We start from the raw sequence: 19411 nt of genomic DNA, 5'->3' as shown, positions 1-19411 counted from the left end.
TTGCTGACCTCAGGACATCTCTGAGCTGCCAGACTGATGCAACTTGCAGAAATAACAGATACAGTCCTGGGTCCTATCAAAAGCGACATTTCCAGCACAAGGAAGCTTTGTGCAGGGCTTTGGTGAGACCTCAGCTGGAAGACTATGTACTGCCTGCTCATTCTCGCTAATTGAAAGCAGAAAAGGCATAGAAAATTCTACAAGAGCAAAGAAGAGCATGGACGCTCCACCTTCTAGGAGGACACTACAAGACTTTGGCTTGCCTAACCTCCTGCGTGCTAAGCCTGCTGCCTAGGATTGCTTTCCAAGAGTAAATGGGGATGACAAGCATCCAGGAACAGAAAGAGGTTGTGCTGGCTGTGACCATGTTTGGGTGGCTAAAGAGAAGACAGTGACTGTTACCATAAGATACTGATTTCAAGTATTAATGTTTTGTATAATAGTTGGTCCCTATCTCTCTCCATCTTGCATGCAAAGCAGCCGTCATTTTTCACCATGCTCTACAGGACCTCTTGTTGAAGACATAGACCCAAGGTGAGGTGCAGGAACCATAGAGGAGGAAAGGCTGGGGTAGATCAGGTGTACCTGAGCCTAAGGGATCATCCTCAGACTTGTGTGGGTTTTTTCTCACCTGAGCTGCACAGAAAGGGAAGAAGGAACACCTCATGTCCCATCTGTTTCTTTTTTTTTGTAAGGACTAACTCTCAGAGAGCACAAGGAACGGTTCTCCCTTGCTAGCAGAACCAGACAGGGTAACACCACAACTACCTGACTGCTCTGCCGCATAAGCGCATCCTACTTCAAATACACTGCCCCAGAACTGAGCTAAAACGTGTGGATCAGAAAGACCTGGAGCCCCCAAAACACTGAAGGATCCATCGCTAAGCTCTGATACTCAACCACCAGATCCCTCATTCCCCTGTGCTCACAGTCCACGCCTTCCAGTAGAGACACACAACGCAAACATCGAGTTTGGGAAACAAATGCTGCACCTTCTGGTGACCACAACATCTCCTTCCTGGGGACGTGCCCCCTGCAACTTCGCCCTTTCTCCCACACTTCAGTCAACAAAGAGCTGAGCTAGGCAGAATCAGTGAGCAAAAGCCATCATTTGCATTGAAATGAGCACATAAAAAGAAATAATCAGCAAAACCCAAAGCTATTTTTGGTGTGCAAACTTCATTTACATTTTCCTTTTTGGTAAAAATCCCGAATTTTCAGCGTACAACATTCCAAAATACCCCCCCTTTTTCCTTTTATCCTCAATCATAATAACAACTCGTGCTTGACAAAGAACTGCCTATTTTTCATTTCCTTTGCGAACTGACTCCAAACTGCCTATGATTTTCTCCTGCCTGGTCATTACTCAAAGCGAAATGAGCAGCTAACCAATTTCTGCAAGGAATTCTTTGTCTGCAGATTCTTCAGGAGCGGTTTGTTTTGCATGTACAAGGCTGGAAATCCTGGTTGTTTTGGTTGGACGTGTGAGTCACGCAGGGCTTTTCTGGACCTGCCTGACTCTAGAACTGCGGTTCTGGTTAAGGAAATATTCAGGCTTGGAGTCAGCACGGGCTTTTTTGGGGATACCCCTTGCCAGTGAAACCCTTTTGCTAGAACATTCTTCCCGGGCTGGCCAAGAAGAAGCAGGCAAGGAAGGAAATGGGTTATTGTGTAGTTTTTGTTCCCCAGCATTGCCCTGGCTGCGGGGAACTGGACCCAAGGATGCTTGTTCTGGTCTCTCTGCTCTGCCAGCAAGCCCTGGCCCAGCTCAGAGCAAACATGAAGTTCAAAGCACTCCAGCTTTGTGCTGGAGTGAGTTTTCATTGCGAGGAGCTCTCCTGTGAGGAACAGGCAGCTCGCGTTGGGGGAAACTTACCTCGCAGGATGGGATGCAGTGGATGACAGAGGGATCTGGGTACCACCGCAGCCGGCCCGTGCAAACGATATGCTGAGGAGGGAAGGAGAAAAGAGCTGTTAGGTGAGATGGCAGAGGGAGGTCAACAACCACCGACTCTCTGCATTGCTCATGGGGGTGCAAAACAGCAGTGACACCCCCAGGACCTCCCCCTGCACCCCTGCCCAGTGGGAAACCCTTTGAAGCCCATCAAACCCAAAGCAGATGCACCTGGTTCACCCACAAACAAGGGTACATAGAATCATTTTCGTTGTAAGAGACCCTCAAGATCATTAAGCCCAACCATTAAGCCAACACTGACACCAAACCCATGTCCCCAAGAACCTCATCTCCACATCTTTTAACCCCTCCAGGGACAGTGACTCCACCACTGCCCTGGGCAGCCTGTTCCAATGCCCGACAACCCTTTCCAGAAAAAAAATGTTTCTCAAGATCCAACCTAAACCTTCCCTGGTGCAACTTGAGGCCTTTTCCTCTCATCCTGTCCCTTGTTACTTGGAAGAAGGGACCAATAGCCTCCATGTTGCAACCTCCTTTCAGGCAGTTGTAATTGTTCAAGGCAGAAGCTAGAGAGACACGTGTGTGTGTGTACATGTATATAGATACACTACAGATAGGACAAAGGGAGATGGCAGGGACCACTAAAGAAGTGGGTTTGGCTGGTAGTGCCACCTCATGGTGGCTGGCTTGGCCATGAGCTGCTGATGGGATGAAGCCACCTGAGGTCACACAGGCTGAGTCTGCCATCACCTCTCTGCATGATGCTGGATTCACCAGCTTCTTACTCATATGGGGTGGGGGCTGAGCCAGTCAGTCATCACTCAGTAGCTGCATCCATTTGCTCACCGACCCCTGCTCAGGCTCCAACAACTGGTCCTGGGAGGACTCACCTCCCCACACCTGACCTGGAGCAGATACACCAGACTCACGTTCACTCGCGGGGCTGAGGTTATCTCTGGTATTTACAAGGCACAAACTCAGCTGTTGTAGCCAACTGGATGCAAGAGCAAGATGCGGAGGGCTCGGTTTCACTGTGCTGGAACGCCTTGTCCCGCTCGTTCAGCGGGGTTTTGTGGGGAGCACTCGTGATTATACGGGGGAAGAAAAGCCCCACCACACATGCAATTTCCTCCTTGTAAAGCTCAGGCAGACTTTGAAATCTGAGGCCCCATAAAATGACGGCTAGCCTGCGAAAGTGTCCTAGGATGCCCTTCACTGTGCAGGAGCTGCATGGAGGGGTACATACATCTTCTCCTCGCCTTTTTCTCATTTGAAATGTGCAGCAGCAGGACAGAGCAGCCCTGGGCAGCAGGGCCGATCCGGATGGGGCAGCTCTGCCCATGCAGACCTGCTGCAGGTCCTTCTGCATGTTCAGTCCAGACTGTGATGGGGTTGGGGCAGGAGAAGAAAGTTTTTACACTAAGGGTGGTGAAACACAGGTTGCCTGGAGAGGTGGTGGATGCCCCATCCCTGGAGACATCCCAGGTCAAGCTGGACAGGGCTCTGAGCAACCTGTTCTGAGTGAAAATGTCCCTGTTCATGGCAGTGGGTTGGACTGGGTGAGCTTTGTAGGTTCCTTCCAACTCAAAGTGTCCTATGATCAGATCGGGGTGCTGGCTGAGCCAGCCAATTCCTGCTCAGCCCAGAGGATGTTTACGTTCTTACCCTACTGGAGTGTTTCATATGTGGATGTTGTGCAACCTGAATGGCATTTTAGCTTACTCGTGTTAGGAGATTCATATTCCAGGCTTGAGGACAAACATCCTGGGCTGTGGGATGCAATGAATCAGAGCTGAAAGCAAAACAGGACCATGCCCCTCCCTGAGTGGCCTCTAGGGGTTTTGCCCCATCCTCTCCATCACCTCGGGACCACGGCAGCTCCCGGGAATGGCAAGGTTTGGAGGAGCAAAGTGGGGAAAAGAAGCAGGAGCTGGGGCAGAAAAGAAAACAATTTGGTCTAGGGAGAGAGCTCCTGGCAAGGGGGAGCACCACTTCTTAAAATAACACCCCTCCTCCTCTCTGCAAAATGCCTCCCTCACACGAGAGCCCACAGCAGCAGCAAAAGAGCAGCAGAATGCCACCACCTCGGCGGGCCAAGCCATCTGATCCCTCAAAGGCGAGGACTCCTTCCAAGGCTCGTGCTTAACCATCCCACACCCCCTGGGCATCCTCGCCCCCCCGGCAGCGATCCGCCGTGGGTCTGATTCAAGGCGACGTACAGTAGTATCCACAGGCACGATGCTGGGCCTCCTGCGGCTTCCCAGGAGGAGGGGAGAGCATTTGGATGGGAAGATTGTTTGCTTTACTTTGTTCCATCTCCTTCCTCATGCATCTCATTTTTTTTTTATTTTAAGAAATATTACCCCAGCGGAGCTGCGTTTTGGGAAAGTCGTGCCCATGAGGATCCAAACTATTTGAGCTATTTGAGCTGTTTTGCCTACAAAATGAGTAAAAGGATGGGGAGGGAAAGGCTCCCCCCATTTCAGCAGCAGAGGCAAGCGGCCGACCAGCAGGTCCTGGCAGCCAGAGACACCTTCCCTGGCAGAAAGTTGCTTCTGCCTGGGGTTGGATCTCTGCTGCCAGGTAATTGGGGACCTGGGCTCATCCTATGCCAGGGGTGGCTTTTGCTCTCCCAGCACCCTGGCTGACAAGAACAGCAGCTTAGTGGGTTTAGGCATGTGGCAACGTCCTGAAAAATCAAGCAGGATTCCTGCATTTGACTTCATTTGCTGTGGTATCCTGCCAGTCCTTGAAAGCTGGCGTGGGAGCTGATAACTTGTGCTAAGCTTTGGTGCGGGAGAGCAGGAGGCCATGCAGTGGCGTCGGCAGGGGAGGGAAGAGAAGGAAGGAGGACCTTGACTATAGAACTTGGCTATGGGGAGGAGCAGGCACCTCCAGAGCATGCATCCTTGGAGAAGACCAGCCAGCCCCAAGCTCACTTTTGCTGCTTGCCATAGGATCATAGCACCATTTTGGTTGGAGAGACCCTCAAGATCATCCAGTCCAACCGTTAACCCACCCCTGTCACTAACCCATGTCCCTAAGAACCTCATCTCTGCATCTGTTCAACTCCTCCAGGGATGGTGACTCCACCACTGCCCTGGGCAATCTGTTCCAATGCCCAAAAACCCTTTCTGGGAAGAAATTGTTCCTAATATCCGATCTAAACCTTCTCTGGCCATTTCCTCTTGTCATTCCAAGTCTTACCGTTTTTCACCCAAGACGAAGAGATTTGGGTTAAAAAACACCAGACAGAGAGGACAGGGGCTCCGCTCTATGCTGCTAACAAACTCCCTGCTAGAGAGATCCATCTCCCCGTTTACCTGGACTCTGGTGGGCTGCAGACGGTGATCCATCGTCTCAGCAGTGATATTTTCAGGCAGTATGACAGGGTCACTGGGCGGTACGATGCAGGAGGGTACACACACTGCACCTGCAGGAGGAGACAGCCCTGAGGACTTCAGCAGGAACCAGGCGATGATGTTCTACAGGAAGCCACTGGACCCGCACGTATAGGCTCCTTGCAGAGGCAGACGTAGAAGAGACCCTTTCCCTCCCAACCTGGCATGACAATATCTTCCTCAAATCCTGAATTACACAGGAGCCTACAGGAGCTGCTGCCAGCTCCCTTCTCCCGGATGAGAGGAAAATTGAACACAGCCTAAGAGATGGATTCAAGTCCCAATGACAGAACATGGGATACAGCACAAAAATAACCCTGGTCTGGACGCTGTGGGATGTTTGTTGACAAGCTAAGAAGCATCTTTCATAGTTTTTCTGCCACGCTGAATTCCCACTGCCTTCCTATGACCCAGGAAGAAAAAAAAAAGCTGCAGAAAACACCTTGAAAAACTAAGCAGACCCCAGCCTCACATCAGGTCTGGCCAAAGCTTAACCTTAGGCCCTGCCCTTAGACTCGCCTCAGCTGGATTTGATCAGACCCAGGTGACGGGTGTGTTTGCTTTGGAGCAATGCGGGCTTTGCCCAAGTGCCTGGTCCAGCAGGATGCCAGGCAAGATATAACGACTGTGACTGAGCTCTGCAGCTTTTCCTGAAAGCACAAAGCGACCAAGTCCTAAGGAAAGAAATGGAAGATGTGGTCCCTCGTCTGGTGAAAGCGCCCTGTTACACACAATTGTCACAGCAGCTTTTATCTAGAATCTGCCACATTAACCCTGCAAAACTCAGTAGCAGTAACAAGTGGAGAGATCTTGGGGAGATGAAGGCCTAGAGATTAGGAAAGCTACTGCAAAGGGCTGGGTTTGCCCTAAGGACAAATCCCTGCTTCTTCTGAAAAGAGAGATGCTTATAGCAGGGCCAGCTTTAGCTTTGAGCCTTGCCCATGGGTACCATGCCTGGCTCTGCATTTAGAAAAAGGATGGAGGAAAAAATAGGATTTTTTTCATAGATTTAGTGGGGATTGGTACAAGAAGAAGAGTCATTGTGACCTTCAGCTCTTTAGGATGGCTGAATCAATATAAGGTTTAGTTTTCTGTTTAGCTTCCATTTGCCCTCACCTATGCCATGCCCCTGCTCACACTTGTACTCCACGAAATTCAGCTCAGGGGGTGGTGGGCAGGTTCCCCGTAAGCTCTCACACAGCTTGAACTCCTCTGTCCATAATCCCTCCTTGGTGCAGATGATGGGAACCTGCCAAGCAGAGGGAGAAAAGCTGGTGTTACTGCTGACAACTGCCAGTGATGTCCCGAGGGAAGTTCTCCAGGGCAGCTGGGTTGCAGCCATCTGCTCCAGCCTGTGTGTGCTTTGCATTACTTACCAGAAAGCAAATTGCTTGCCAGCTGCTGCTGGATCCCACCAGAAGGAATCTGCCTGGTGGGCAGCAGCTTCCACGCCCTGGCAAGCCCCTCAGATGGCCAAGCTGTTGCAGGGACCCTCTGCACAGTTGGGTACAGGGAGCCCCACTGTTTTCCAGTACTGATCTTTTTAGCAGGTTGTGTTATGACAGGACAAGGGGTGATGGTTTTAAACTAAAGGAGGGGAGATCCAGGTCAGACATGAGAAAGAAATTTTTGCCTCTGAGGGTGGTGAGACACTGGCCCAGGTTCCCAGAGAGGTGGTGGATGAACCATCCCTGGAGACATCCCAGGCCAGCCTGGACGGGGCTCTGAGCAACCTGAGCTGGTGAAGATGTCCCTGCTCATCGCAGGGGTGGCACTGGGGGAGCTTTGAAGGTCCCTTCCAACCCAAATTATTCTATGATTCTACGATTTCTGCCTTGCCACCAAGTCACTCACCTGCTGTTCCTGTGGCTGGCAGTTGAGGACACACTGGCTGTCCAGCTCGAAGCCCTGGCTGCAGTTGTACATGCCCTCGAAGACGGGAGGGGGCGGCTCGCAGACCACAGGGACACAGTGTCCCTCTTCCCACTGCCCGCTCTCCAGGCACTGGATCTTCAGGAACTTCCTGGGGACACACAGACACCAGACAGGGCTGCAGCACCCCAAAAAATTCCCACCTTGGCCACACCAAGCATCCCACAGAGGCAAGAATAGCCTAGAGGACATCTCTGCTGGAGCACAACCAAGCCACCTGCGTGGGGCTTGCCCATGCCATCCCACCCCTCACCATGGGCAGATCCTCCTGAAGGGACAAGCTCACCCTCAACCAGGATCTTTTCTTCCCCTTGCACTGGATGCTTTTTCCTCGCACTCACCACCCCATTGCTCCCCACCTCTCACAGTGCCCCTAAACCATTCATCTCTCCTCCCCATCCCCCGGGCTGCTTTGTCCCACCGCCAGCAGCTACAGACTTTGCCGGATGGAGTGAACCTCCACCAGTAAATCCTGCTGGCGTGCTCCCAGCTACTCCTGAGGCTCCTCTTTGTATCCCAGCCAGATCTGTCAATCCGGCTGTCGCACTGCAGCAGACCGATACCATCCTCTGCTGCTAAAACAGCCCAGGTGCGAAGTATTTGCCAAAAAAAGGATGAAAAATAAAGGAAGAAAAAGTCCAGGAGTGGAGCCCACACTCTTTTCAGTCTTCCATCTTTGGCAGTGATGGAGACACTGCATCTTTTACATCAAAACCCCGTGCAGCATCGGGCTGGCTGGGGACCACTCTCCCAGAAGAGGACATGTCATCGCAACCCCAGACTTTGACATACAGGTTTTGACAGCACTGATGGGCTTTACCTGAGCCAGTGCTAATTGCTCCATCCTTAATGAGACTTTTTCCACCCCTCCTTTGCTGTCCTTTGTTACCAGACAGTCTTGTTCCAGCTGCTTGCCCCTGCCCTCTCCCAGCACCAGTGCCAGCAGGCAGAGCTCCAGGCACCACATTATGGAATCTATAGCATGCTGTAGGTACGAGGAGGGGGGTTTAACTGGGTTAGAGAAACCCCTGGAGGGAGGCAATAAATTGCCTCTTGTCCTGAGTGGCAGCAGTCACTGATGGGGTGCAGGGATGGACACCCAGCTGCACTCCAATGCACCGTGCAGAGTCACACAGCCCAGAGGGGACCCCATCTGCACCCCACAGTCAGAGCTGGGGCAGGAGCTGGTGCCCATACCCATCATATTTCTGTTTCTGGATGGGAAGTATGAGAGATTTTTAAAACATTCCTGACTTTCTAAATATTTGCAGCTCTTCAATTCCCCTTCAGAAAACCTTCAGAAATCAGGGCTTCATTTTTCCTGGAGACTACGAGTGGGACTGAGGGCTCCTGCTGTAGTGAATTCCTGCCCCAGCAGGTAACGTGGAGGCAGGGGGGGCGTATGGGATGTGGCAGGTCTGCCAGCACAGAGCTCTGCACAGATCTTCCCACCAGGCCACAATGGGACCATGGTGAGGGCACCTGAGCAGCAAGTGGTGCTGCATAGTCAACCTGAGAGCCTTGGATTGACTGATGCAGGTATATGTTGTTTTGGAAGGATGGTGAGGAGGAGCAGCTCTGGATCCCATTGAAGGCATCTCTGGTTTCAGCCCACCCTTAACTTAATTTTCTTGGCTGCTCTTCTTTTCCACTGGGATGATGGTCACTCTCTTGTGAAGATATCTCCACCAGACCTTGCCTCTTCCAACATCTGAGCACTTTGCTTTGCCCACATTTAAAGGCAAGTGAAGGTACTGAACCGTGTTGGATGCCCGGGTCCTCAAGCACCATTTTCCCCTTCTTGAAGTGCCTGGCAGGCAGGGTGTGAACCAGTTGTATGACTTGCACAGGGTAAATCGCCAGGGGTCTAGCTGATGGCATTATGGCAACAGGAGCAAACTGGTGGTGCAAAGCCTCATGCAACAACAATGCCCCAGGCACTGAGCAAGCTCCTTTGCAAACCAGGAGCATCCCAGCCACTTACTACTTCTCACTTCCCCACCCTCCACTGGCATATAATCGATGCAGCCACCACACTTCCCTGTTGCCCCTCCAAATTGCAGCAGAGGCCCTTTGCCCAGGAGCTGTGGGAAGACCTGGGAAGAGGGATGGAGCATGGGGAGAATATGCCAGGGGAGCTGCAGTTTGCACAGGTGCACACTGAGGTCCAGGGCTCTACCGTCTTCAACCAGGGCTCCTCGTCTTGATGTGGTGCTCGAGCGATTTCATGGGGGGCTGGCACCATGCACAGACCACATCCCACCTCTCCCCAGATATAAATACAACCTCATAGAAGCTTGAAATTTCCAGACTCTCCATCTTATTCTGATCTGGGTTAGTAGCATTTCTTGAGGATTAATGAGGAACCCAGGAAAACCAGAGTCAAAGCTTCCCCCTCCAACGAGGAGGGATGGCTGTTGGGAAGAGGAGGACAGGGAGATGGCTGAGACCATCCAGGGCTGTGTCCAGTGTGCCGGCACAAGCATTCGCCCAGGTCTGGGAGCTGAGCACACAGGAGCCTGGCTGGGATCCAACTGCATACTGGGGTGGCCAAGCTTGGGGGAATTGATAAATGAACATAAAGCCTCATCTCACATGGCAGGAGACTGGCAGGCTCAAAAAGATTAAGGGGGAAGCAAGGAGATTTGCTGCTAAACTGAAAGAAAGCAATTGAAAGTTTGTAGGACCTCCACTGCCGTGCTCCAAACAGCCTGGGCAACCCGGGCTGTAAATCTTCATCACCTTCGAGGTGGAAGTGACACAGGAATCCAGCTGACAGCCTGTGTTTTCTTTACCTGGCTGCTTGGCTCCCTCGGCTGTGCAGGTGTTTTGGTTTCTTTTCTGTCGGGGTCAGACATGGGCAGAAGAAGCGAGCACCCCACACCTCAGCACACACCACAGCTGTACGGTGGCCCTGTGCCCTGCGAAACGCCAATGCTCCCTGGTTGGGCTGTCCTGCTTTGCCCACTGTGATCTCTCCAATATGTTTCCAGCCGCCAAGTCTGCTTATTCCTTCCAGTCCCTTTTCTCCTCCACGTTCTCTCGCTCTCTGTCCCTCTTTCATGGTCTCCATAGTCTTTGGACAGGGAGAACAGGTGAAGGAGACAACATCTCCATGGAAGTTCATCATGGGGCTGGGCTGCCTCATGGCTCCCTTGATTTCTGGTCAAAATGCAGGCTGAGACTTTCAAAGCTGCCTGAAAAGACTTGGGTGACCCAGTTATTCTTTGCTGCGTTTCCTCAAGCTAGCAGAAGGGGCTCAGCCCCTCACAAAGATAAGCTTTGAGATCCCCAAAAATCTCCTCTCTCCAAGGAATCATCCCACATTGGGAAAGTGAAGCAACAAGGTCTGACCCCAAGGTTGTCCCCGAACTGAGAGCACCCTCATCCTCTAAAGGATGTCTGAGATATTTCTGTTAAAGAGCTGCTTCAGATGGCACTTTGTGGTGGAAGCAACAGCCAGGACCATTGCAGGGGTGATGCCCATTTTCCCCCCAAGTATCTGACCTCTGACTTTCAAGCTGGCTCTTTTCAATGCTGCAATCCTGGATTCTCGAGGATCCCCTGTTGACAAGCAGTGATTTCTAAAGGACCTTTCCTCATCTAGGTTAACAGACAAAAGTATCTTCTCCAAGACAGCATATTTCTTCATCCTCTTTCTCTTCCACTTCTTCATCCCCTTTCTTTTCCAAGTATTTCCAAGGTTGAGCTAGTTGGCTGGCATGGGGAGTCTTCCATGTCAGCCATGGATCATGCCTGACTTTTCTCCAATGACCAGTACACACAGGGAGTCTTACTGGTACCTGTCAACACCTTTATGACACTAAAACCTTTAGTAAGGCTGGTGCTTGCTGGGTTGGTGAACAACAGGGGGGCAACAGATGGAGAATTGTGTTTGCTGAACCCAAAAAGAACTTAGAAGACTTCAGAAGTCCCCCAAAACATCATCAGCTGAGACCCTGCTCCTTTACCAGCACATTGGGAACCCCCACCTCACTGGTGCTGGCCCCCTCCAGAGCTCTCCATCACCTTCTCCAACAACTTGCTTTCTCCAAAACTGGCCTGAACAAAGCAAGGAACCTCTGGCTCTGGCAGCTCCCATCCTCTGCCTGCCAGGGCTGGAACACCAGATGGATTTCCAGCAATCCAGCACTTGACTGGCCGGCTTACTGGCTAGTAGCTGTTGCTCGCTACACGTGCCAAGGGGTTTGTACTCATGCTGAGTACGCACGCAGAGCTCCAGATGAGACAGTACACCAGCATTTACACTTCCAAGGAAAGGCTTTTGCTCTGAATCAGACCACTCACATAGCACTTAATATGCATGATAAGAAAGCAATAAATTTTCTGTTAATAATTTTTTTTTTTTTGCTTACTGTAATAGGATCATACCCTACCATCAAATATATCAGACAAATTCGTAGTAATGATAATACCAAACATGAAAGCATCATGTCAGCAGGCATTGCTGTGAATATGCAAACCACTTTGCATGGTTTTCCTTGACTGGTGTCACAGGCTGCTCAGACCCATGGGGATGTCACACACATCAGAGGAGCGTGGGGAGCTCCCAGAGGGCGTCCTTCTGACCAGCAATTGCTGCAGCACGACTGAGGTGGCCTAACTTTGCAAGCTGCATTTATCTGATTCCATGGCCAGTGCCTGAAATGCCACAGGCACACAAGCTGCTCCACAGTTTGCAGAGCAGTCCACATGATTGTAGCCACCATCATAATTTGTTCAGCTCCCCTTGGCCTAAGAAATGCTCCTAATGCTGCAAAAAGCTGTTTACAGAAACCACTTCCTTCATTACGAGGCAAGAAATCTGGCAATTGCTTCCCAGTGCACAACAACTCTACCCCAGAGCAAAGTAGAGATGAAGTCTGCATCCAATTAAAACTGTAAGGGGGCATTAAACAATTAGCACATAATTACCTGATTTGGGCTAGTATCAAGACTCTGGGGAGGACCCGGTCAGTGCCAGGGAATCTTTAGTGACCGTACCGCATGGGGACTTCAGCTGGAGGCATCGTGGAAAAAATTTACTCCCCAAGTGTCACGATACTGGCTGGGCACAGGGCTAGTGAATCACCAGGAATTTTTCCCCCTGAAGCATTGGGAAAAATCTTCTCCAAATGAAATGCCAATGCTTAGGATTAAATTTAGCCAGGAAGTGCAGTGGGTAAAATGTTAACCCTGACAAGAGGCAGTCATTCATTCTTACAACCCCCAGTGCCTTGATCTATGTTTTATCACTTTTAGGAAAAACAGCAGCTCCAGGAATCTTCCAGCATCTTATTACATCTAATTACCTGAGAGTCCACAAACACTTCTGTAGATGTTTAATTTTCAGCAACTGACAAATACGTTGAGGTGCAGGGGAAAATTCGCGTGCTTTAGGTTAAGGTATTTAACGTATACATACATGAAACAGCAGCTTGCATCTTGTTCCCACCTGCTTTCCCCCAAACCAGGGGAATTCCTCTCCTGCCTCAACAAATCTGCATGACTAGAACAAGCTGCTCTGCCTCGTACCTATTAAATCAGCTCTTTGAGACAACCAGTGTACCACCACCTTTCCTTACCCTTGTTGGGAGGAGGAAAGAGATGGTGATAACAGATCCACCACAGACTTACTTCTTAGACTTGCCTGCTGCATTCTCAGCCACATGGTATCCAGGCTTGCACTTGTAGCGACAGACCGAGCCCACATCATGGTTGCCCTGGAGGCATCGTGGGACCAGGAGCTTGGCGTTGGCCACCGCAGGAGGTGCGTCACACTCCAGCTTGCAGTAGGCTTCAGGGAGTGACCAGAGACCATCCTCCAGGCAGGTCAGCCACTGGTTTGCTCCTGAACCCAAAAGAGAAATGGCATGTTGGGATTACAGCTGACTTAGAGATGGAGTTCTACTGGGGGAAGCTCAGAGCAACCAGCTCTCTTGTTAAGGTGGATACTGATGCCAAGGGAGGCAAGATCATGGACTTGGTGTAAAGAGCCTTTTCTTAATGTCCAACCTAAACCTCCCCTGGCACATCTTCCTGCCATTCCCTCAGGTTCTATTGGTGGTCACCAAAGAGAAGAGCTCAGCATCTGCCCCTCTCCCCTTGTGAGGAAGCTGTAGACCACAATGTGGTCTCCCTTCAGTCTCCTCTTCTCTGTGCTCAACAAACCCAGTGACTTTAGCTGCTCCTCATACAGCTTCCCCTCCAAACCCTTCACCAACTTCATGGCCTCCTCTGGACACTCTCCAGTAGCTTTATATGATTTTTGTGTGATCGCTGCTGTGCCTACAACTGCTCTGCGAGCAGGGACTAAACCTCGCCTCCACGTTGCACCTGTGCTCCCAGCGGACCAGCACTGTTGAGGGTAGGCCCCCACCTCTGAGCACCATGCAGCCCTGTCATCCTTTCCTTCCCTATTCTGGCATCTGTCAGCATGGAGAGCCTGCCCGTAAGGACGTGAGCCTTTGGGGAGAACAAGCATTAGGCACGTCCCTGCCTTGACAGCTCATCCAAGTTGGCTGGACCTCTGCGAGGTTACCCCCCCAGCTTGGCAGCCTCGGCCAAGCAGCACCAGCCATGGCGTCAGCTGCTGGAGGTCACCCAGGGCGCTCCACCAAGGGGACATCTTCCCTCTGAGGGAGCCCATACCAAACCTCCCATTGACTTCAGTGAGAACAAGAGCTGAAAGATCCGATGGAAGCCCTGCCCTCAGCTGACCCACCCAAGGCAACGGGCATCGGTTTGTGCAGAATTTGGGCTGTTGAGTTGTCGTTTGTGCGCTACCCTTTGATCAGTTCACACTGGGGATCTGCCAGCATCCCTCCTGTCGTGAAATGAGACCTTAATTCCCTGCAGTTTTTGCTCCTTAGATTAAGTTTTAAAAAAAAAAAAAGTAAACGATTTTCATACATTTCAGCTTAAATGTCTCTATAAAATAGGACGCCCATTAAAATGATTTGTTGTATGCGATTGTTCAGAGCAAAGGCCCTGGTGGAAACTCACACAAAGTCCCAATGCTTGAAGCTGTCAAGGCAATTACCCCCAAATCCCCCCCAGCTCAGCCTCGCATAGACAGGAACAGTAGCTCTCTTTCTCCAGCTTGGCTTCAAAACATTCCTGCGGCTCCTGATGGAGTCTGCAGAACGAGAGCCAGCCCGTGGTGTGTCTGGGGGACTGCTGTGTGTCTGGGTGGACATCTCCCAGCCTGCTCTGCAGCTGTGGGCATCAGTCTCTACAGCTTTATACAGCCCCAGGCCTCCTGAACCACAAGATTTCCCACAGCCACCAGGCACTGAGCCACCCTGGGCTCTCTGAAGTCCTTTCTTGTCTGTCTGTACACTTCTTGTCTCCCTCACACCCATAAATGCTGGAGGCTGCCAGACCTCACCAGCTATCAGGAGAAGACATCCCTGCACCTTGAAGGTGGATGGATAAGGGCTGTCACCCAGGGCATGGCAGTCAGAGAGAGTGTCCTCATGCTCTGGTGTCCCCATTTAAGGGGGATAGATGCCCACCACATCAGGAGGTCTCTCAAGAGCCCACCTGGCTGGCAAAAGCCAGGATAACTGTGAAATTCAAAGTTGCAATGCTTTGTTTGAACATCTTGGGACATGCATGGAAAGGTGGCACCAAAAAGGGATCCCTCAGCACTCCAGACCATACCTTGAAGCTTGGCTGGATGGATGCAGGAGAAGGAGCATCTCTTCAGGTAGGTGGTCCCCTTGGGGCAGGAGAACTCAGCGTAGTACACATGGGACTGGTCAGGGACACCACAGTCGACAGGATCACAAGTCACAGATCTGTCCCACTGTCCTGAGCTGCACGTCAGCACCACCTCCCGCTGCAGAGAAAGCAAAGCTCCATCAGACCCCTTCGAGTGAGCTCTCAAACCTACTATTTTGCCACCACAGCAGAAAGGTCTGACTGAGGTTTCAGGACAAGGAAGACTCTACCCCATTTTTGAATCCCCCAATGTGCCTTTTCTCCTCATTCTGGACACTGAGCCATGAAGCCCTTACCTGTTCCCAGGGTGATGTTTGGGGGTGAAGGCAATGAATGGCCCTTGGGGTAACACACAAGTCACCTGCACAAGAGACCTTTTAAAGTCTGGTCTGTATCTGCTGGCCTCCAGGTGTAGAGGGTGCTCAGGGGACAGCTGTGTATGTTTCCTCAAAATGCCTCAAAATGAGGAGGGACACACAGTCAAACCAGTCACATCACCAGAGTGTTCAGGACAGGGCACAAGCTGCCATCTTCTGTGACAGCCACATGGCATCCGCTACCAAATGCAGAAAAACTGTCACCTGATGCAATTTATTTTGTGCAGTTCCATTTCAGAGAAGGGGAACGTTTTCATAGAATCACAGAACAGTTCGGATTGGAAGGGCCCTTCAAAGCTCATCCAGTGCCACCCCTGCCATGAGCAGGGACATCTTCACCAGCTCAGGTTGCTCAGAGCCCCGTCCAGCCTGGCCTGGGATGTCTCCAGGGATGGGGCATCCACCACCTCTCTGGGCAACCTGGGACAGGCTCTCACCACCGCCAGTGTAAAAAATTTCTTCCCCCTATCTGGCCTGAATCTCCCCTCCTTTGGCTTAAAACCATCACCCCTTGTCCTATCGCAACAGGCCCTGCTAAAAAGTCTGTCCCCATCTTTCTTACAGGCTCTTTTTAAGTACAGAAAGGCTGCAATAAGGTCTCCCTGGAGCCTTCTCTTCTCCAGGCTGAACACCCCAACTCTCTCAGCTTGTCCTCATCCTGACCATGACCCTGTCAAGGTGACTGCCCAGACCCGACTCAGCTCAGCTCCCACAGACACATCAGTTCCAGGTCTCCTTGGTCAACAGCCAAGAGCCTTGCTGGCTTGTGGCTTTTACGAGGCATCTCCCAGCCCTCTGGAAAGCAGGACAAACTGTTTCACGGTGACCCCTGTGCTGCCCTGCTGGCGTGGGCAGCATTATTACAACACAACACAAAGGAAGAAAAGCTCTCTGTACTGTCGGCTGCCTTTAAATATAGTTGCTCTGCAATGACATCATTTTTTCCTGCGCCACTGACTTCAACTTTAAGAAAGAAAATGTCTCAGGGATGTTTAACCCTCCCAGCAATGCCCATCTAGGAACAGAAACATCTACCTCTCCCTCTGCAGGAAAGCATCACCCTGGCTGGGACATCCCCTGCAGCAGCTTTTAGCCTGGAAGAGCCATGATCTGCATGCAGCTCTGGGATGGGAGAGCTAGGACTGTGGTGAGGGAAGGAGAATGGTCTCCAGAGCAGGACCACCAGCAGAGAGGTCCAGCACCAGAGTTTCCCTTGTGCTGAGGTTTGTTGGAAAAGTAGCAAGGAGGTCAGGGCTGGAGCAACAAGGTGTCCTAGGGTCACTGCAGCTACCTCAGTGTGGTTGAACATTTCTTAACTAGCACCTGGTCTAACAGGTTATGAGGTGCACTCACCTGAGTGGAGCCCAGGCTCTTTCCATCGCCAGAGAGGGGGACGAAGCCTTTTTTGCAGGTGACAGTGCACGCCATGTGCCTGGGGCCGTTGGAGGTGCAGTTGAGGGTGGCAGCGTAAGTGAGCAGGGGCCGCGTGCAGCTCCCCGATCCCGTGCAGGCACCGTGGATACAGCTGTAGAGAAGAGGGAAGGGATCAGCAAGTGGGTCCCAGGGCTTCTGCAGCAAGGAGGGGTTCTCTCTGGGTGGCACCCGCATGGGTTGCTCAGCAGGTCACAGGTGCATACGGAGATGCATACGGAGATGCACACATATCCCTCAGTCCCAGCTTCTTCCAGGTTTGAAGTCTCCTTGCAATCACAGAACAGTCTGGGTCGGAATGAACCTTCAAAGCTCATCTAGTCCAACCCTGTCACGAGCAAGAACATCTTCACCAGCTCAGGTTGCTCAGAGCCCCGTCCAGCCTGGCCTGGGATGCCTCCAGGGATGGTTCATCCACCACCTCTCTGGGTAACCTGGGCCAGGCTCTCACCACCCTCAGTGTAAAAAATTTCTTCCCTGCATCTGGCTTGAATCTCCCCTCCTTTAGTTTAAAACCATCACCCCTTTTTCTCTCGCAACAGACCCTGCTAAAAAGTCTATCCTCAGGTCAGAAAAAGAAATTTAATAGCCCTTTTTAAAGTCTATCCTGATAGAAGGGCAACAAGTACATCAAACCCTGCATTAGACATCAGAGAATCCACAGAGGATTCTCAAACTGCAAGAAAAGGCTTATCTGGAGAATGAAACTCTTGTAGATACCAAGGAACCATCCATGAGATGTTCTTCAAATGACACACAGTTTCCCCCAGACCTGGCAGCAGAGCTGCCTGAGCTTTAACAGCCACCTCACCAGAGCAGCTTCTCACCAAGGACCTTTGGTACCCATTAATTAAGCATCACAAATAGTCCCACAGCAAGGAGGAGTGCTGGTCAGGGTGCTATGGTCTCCATCAGCAAAATGCAGCCAGGAGATAGATTACCTGGAATGGAATGGGGCCAAGACACATTTTTGACACAACAGGTCCCATAAGAAAATGCCCTGATTATCCAGTAGTCAGGCTTTAGCTTTTATGAATTGGTACTAGTGAAAAAAAAAAAAAATAAATAAAAATTACAGGAGCCCTCCTGAAGCAGAGCCAGAGGTGCTGCAGCTTCAGGTGACAACAGGTCACAGGATCACAATATTGGGGAGAGAAGGGAGGGAGGTGGACCCGAATGTCTCCTCTCTGCTCCCAGCTTTTCACTGATTTTGTGCCCTGGGTTTCACCCAGGGGAGGCAGAGGCAGCCTTGGCTGCTTGTGTTTGGTCAACCTCTCCAGCCAAGGATGCACAACTAGGAATCCCACAAATGACACCAGGGAAGAAAAATAATAATAATAATTTATATATGTATATATATACACACATAATTTCTATAAATTGGTGCCAACACAGACGTTCAGGGTGCTGTTGACTGTGTTGTTGACTCTGGACAGGTCTACTTAGCCAAAGACACAGTGGAAACCTGCAGGCCACAGCCCTGCAAGAGCTGGTGGGCACGGGAGGGGACCACAAAGGAGAACAAGAAGAAAGAGCCTGTTTTTTCAATGCAGACCTGTTTATGAAGTGAGAAATGGTTTCGGGGCAGCTGCTGCAAATTCTTTCACTAGCTTATATTTCCATTTGCTTCCTTTTTAAAGAATTTGTTTTATGAGCACAGCGTTTGTCAGGTCATTAGCTTCTGAGGGCATCTGGTACCAATTGTAGCCCTTTCCCCTCCCCTCCTGCAGTCACCTTCTCTGGACCGTGGCTTTGCTCCCTGCCGTGCCCCGGGCACATGCACACACACACAATCCTGTCCCCAACCCCACCACCCCGCGATGGAGTCCTAAAGCTCCCTGTGTGTCTCTGAACAGGGGATGAGCTTCTCCTCCTTCCAGCCTTGTTCTTGCATCCCATCTTCTTCCTCATCAGTCAGAGACGTGTGAGAAGCTGCAGCTGGTGCACACATTGCTCCTACCATGGTGTTTGGTGCTACATCAACATATCGCAGCAAGAAAGTCCTGGGTGCATCTCAGCACATGGGGACTACCCAAGCCAAATCCCAGACCAGATGTTGGGAAACAGGGCCGGGAGATAAGCAGTGGGTTCACCAAGTGGGTGTAGGCTACAGGACAGCTGGGTGGCCACTGTGGGACCCCAAGGCACCCAACTTCATCTGCTTCTGAAGTTGTGTTGAGTTACGGAGCATGCGCTCGTGACAGCGCTGGTTTGGAGGGGGTGGTGACATCTCCAGGCACATCCAGCTGGGCCAAGTGCTTGTGCGGAGCAGCTTTAGTGGAACGATGGCATGGCATGTTGTCTGGGACAGCCTTTGTTAAACGACAAATAATGAAATACTGATCCTTTTCAGCACTACTGGGCACATTTCGGTTTCCCACCAGGTCAGAAATGTAATGGGCAGTGCTGGTGTAAAGCAGATCAAGAGATCAGCAAGTTTCTTACTGTATTATTATATATGCAAAATGTTATACAGATTAGTTATACATAAGGGAGCGATAATTAAAGGTCATAATATCATAATCTCTCTTTTTATATGCACCATACACTCATGCACACATGCTATATGTGCATACAGATGTATTTGAGAAAAAATTAGCCTTCTCTTTGCCCCAAAGATGACTAAATTA

The 19411-nt window shown here is 51.0% G+C and overlaps 1 protein-coding gene across 1 annotated transcript in view; it reads right to left on the bottom strand.

The window, feature by feature from the left end:
• Positions 1-19411, bottom strand: part of PAPPA2 (pappalysin 2) — an 89422-nt gene that overhangs the window by 15094 nt on the left and 54917 nt on the right. Inside the window, exons 14-20 of the mRNA XM_065842386.2 lie at positions 16704-16875; positions 14914-15091; positions 12886-13099; positions 7171-7339; positions 6433-6565; positions 5239-5348; positions 1877-1948 (exon numbers count right to left, since the gene is read on the bottom strand). Of these exons, the coding sequence (XP_065698458.2) occupies positions 1877-1948; positions 5239-5348; positions 6433-6565; positions 7171-7339; positions 12886-13099; positions 14914-15091; positions 16704-16875 (1048 nt within the window). The remainder of the gene's footprint in view (positions 1-1876; positions 1949-5238; positions 5349-6432; positions 6566-7170; positions 7340-12885; positions 13100-14913; positions 15092-16703; positions 16876-19411) is intronic.

Source organism: Patagioenas fasciata, chromosome 6, assembly GCF_037038585.1.
Source record: "Patagioenas fasciata isolate bPatFas1 chromosome 6, bPatFas1.hap1, whole genome shotgun sequence".
NCBI classification, from domain to species: Eukaryota; Metazoa; Chordata; class Aves; order Columbiformes; family Columbidae; genus Patagioenas; species Patagioenas fasciata.
The sequence above is the reverse complement of the archived record's forward strand: the minus strand, read 5'-3'. Positions and strand labels throughout refer to the sequence as shown.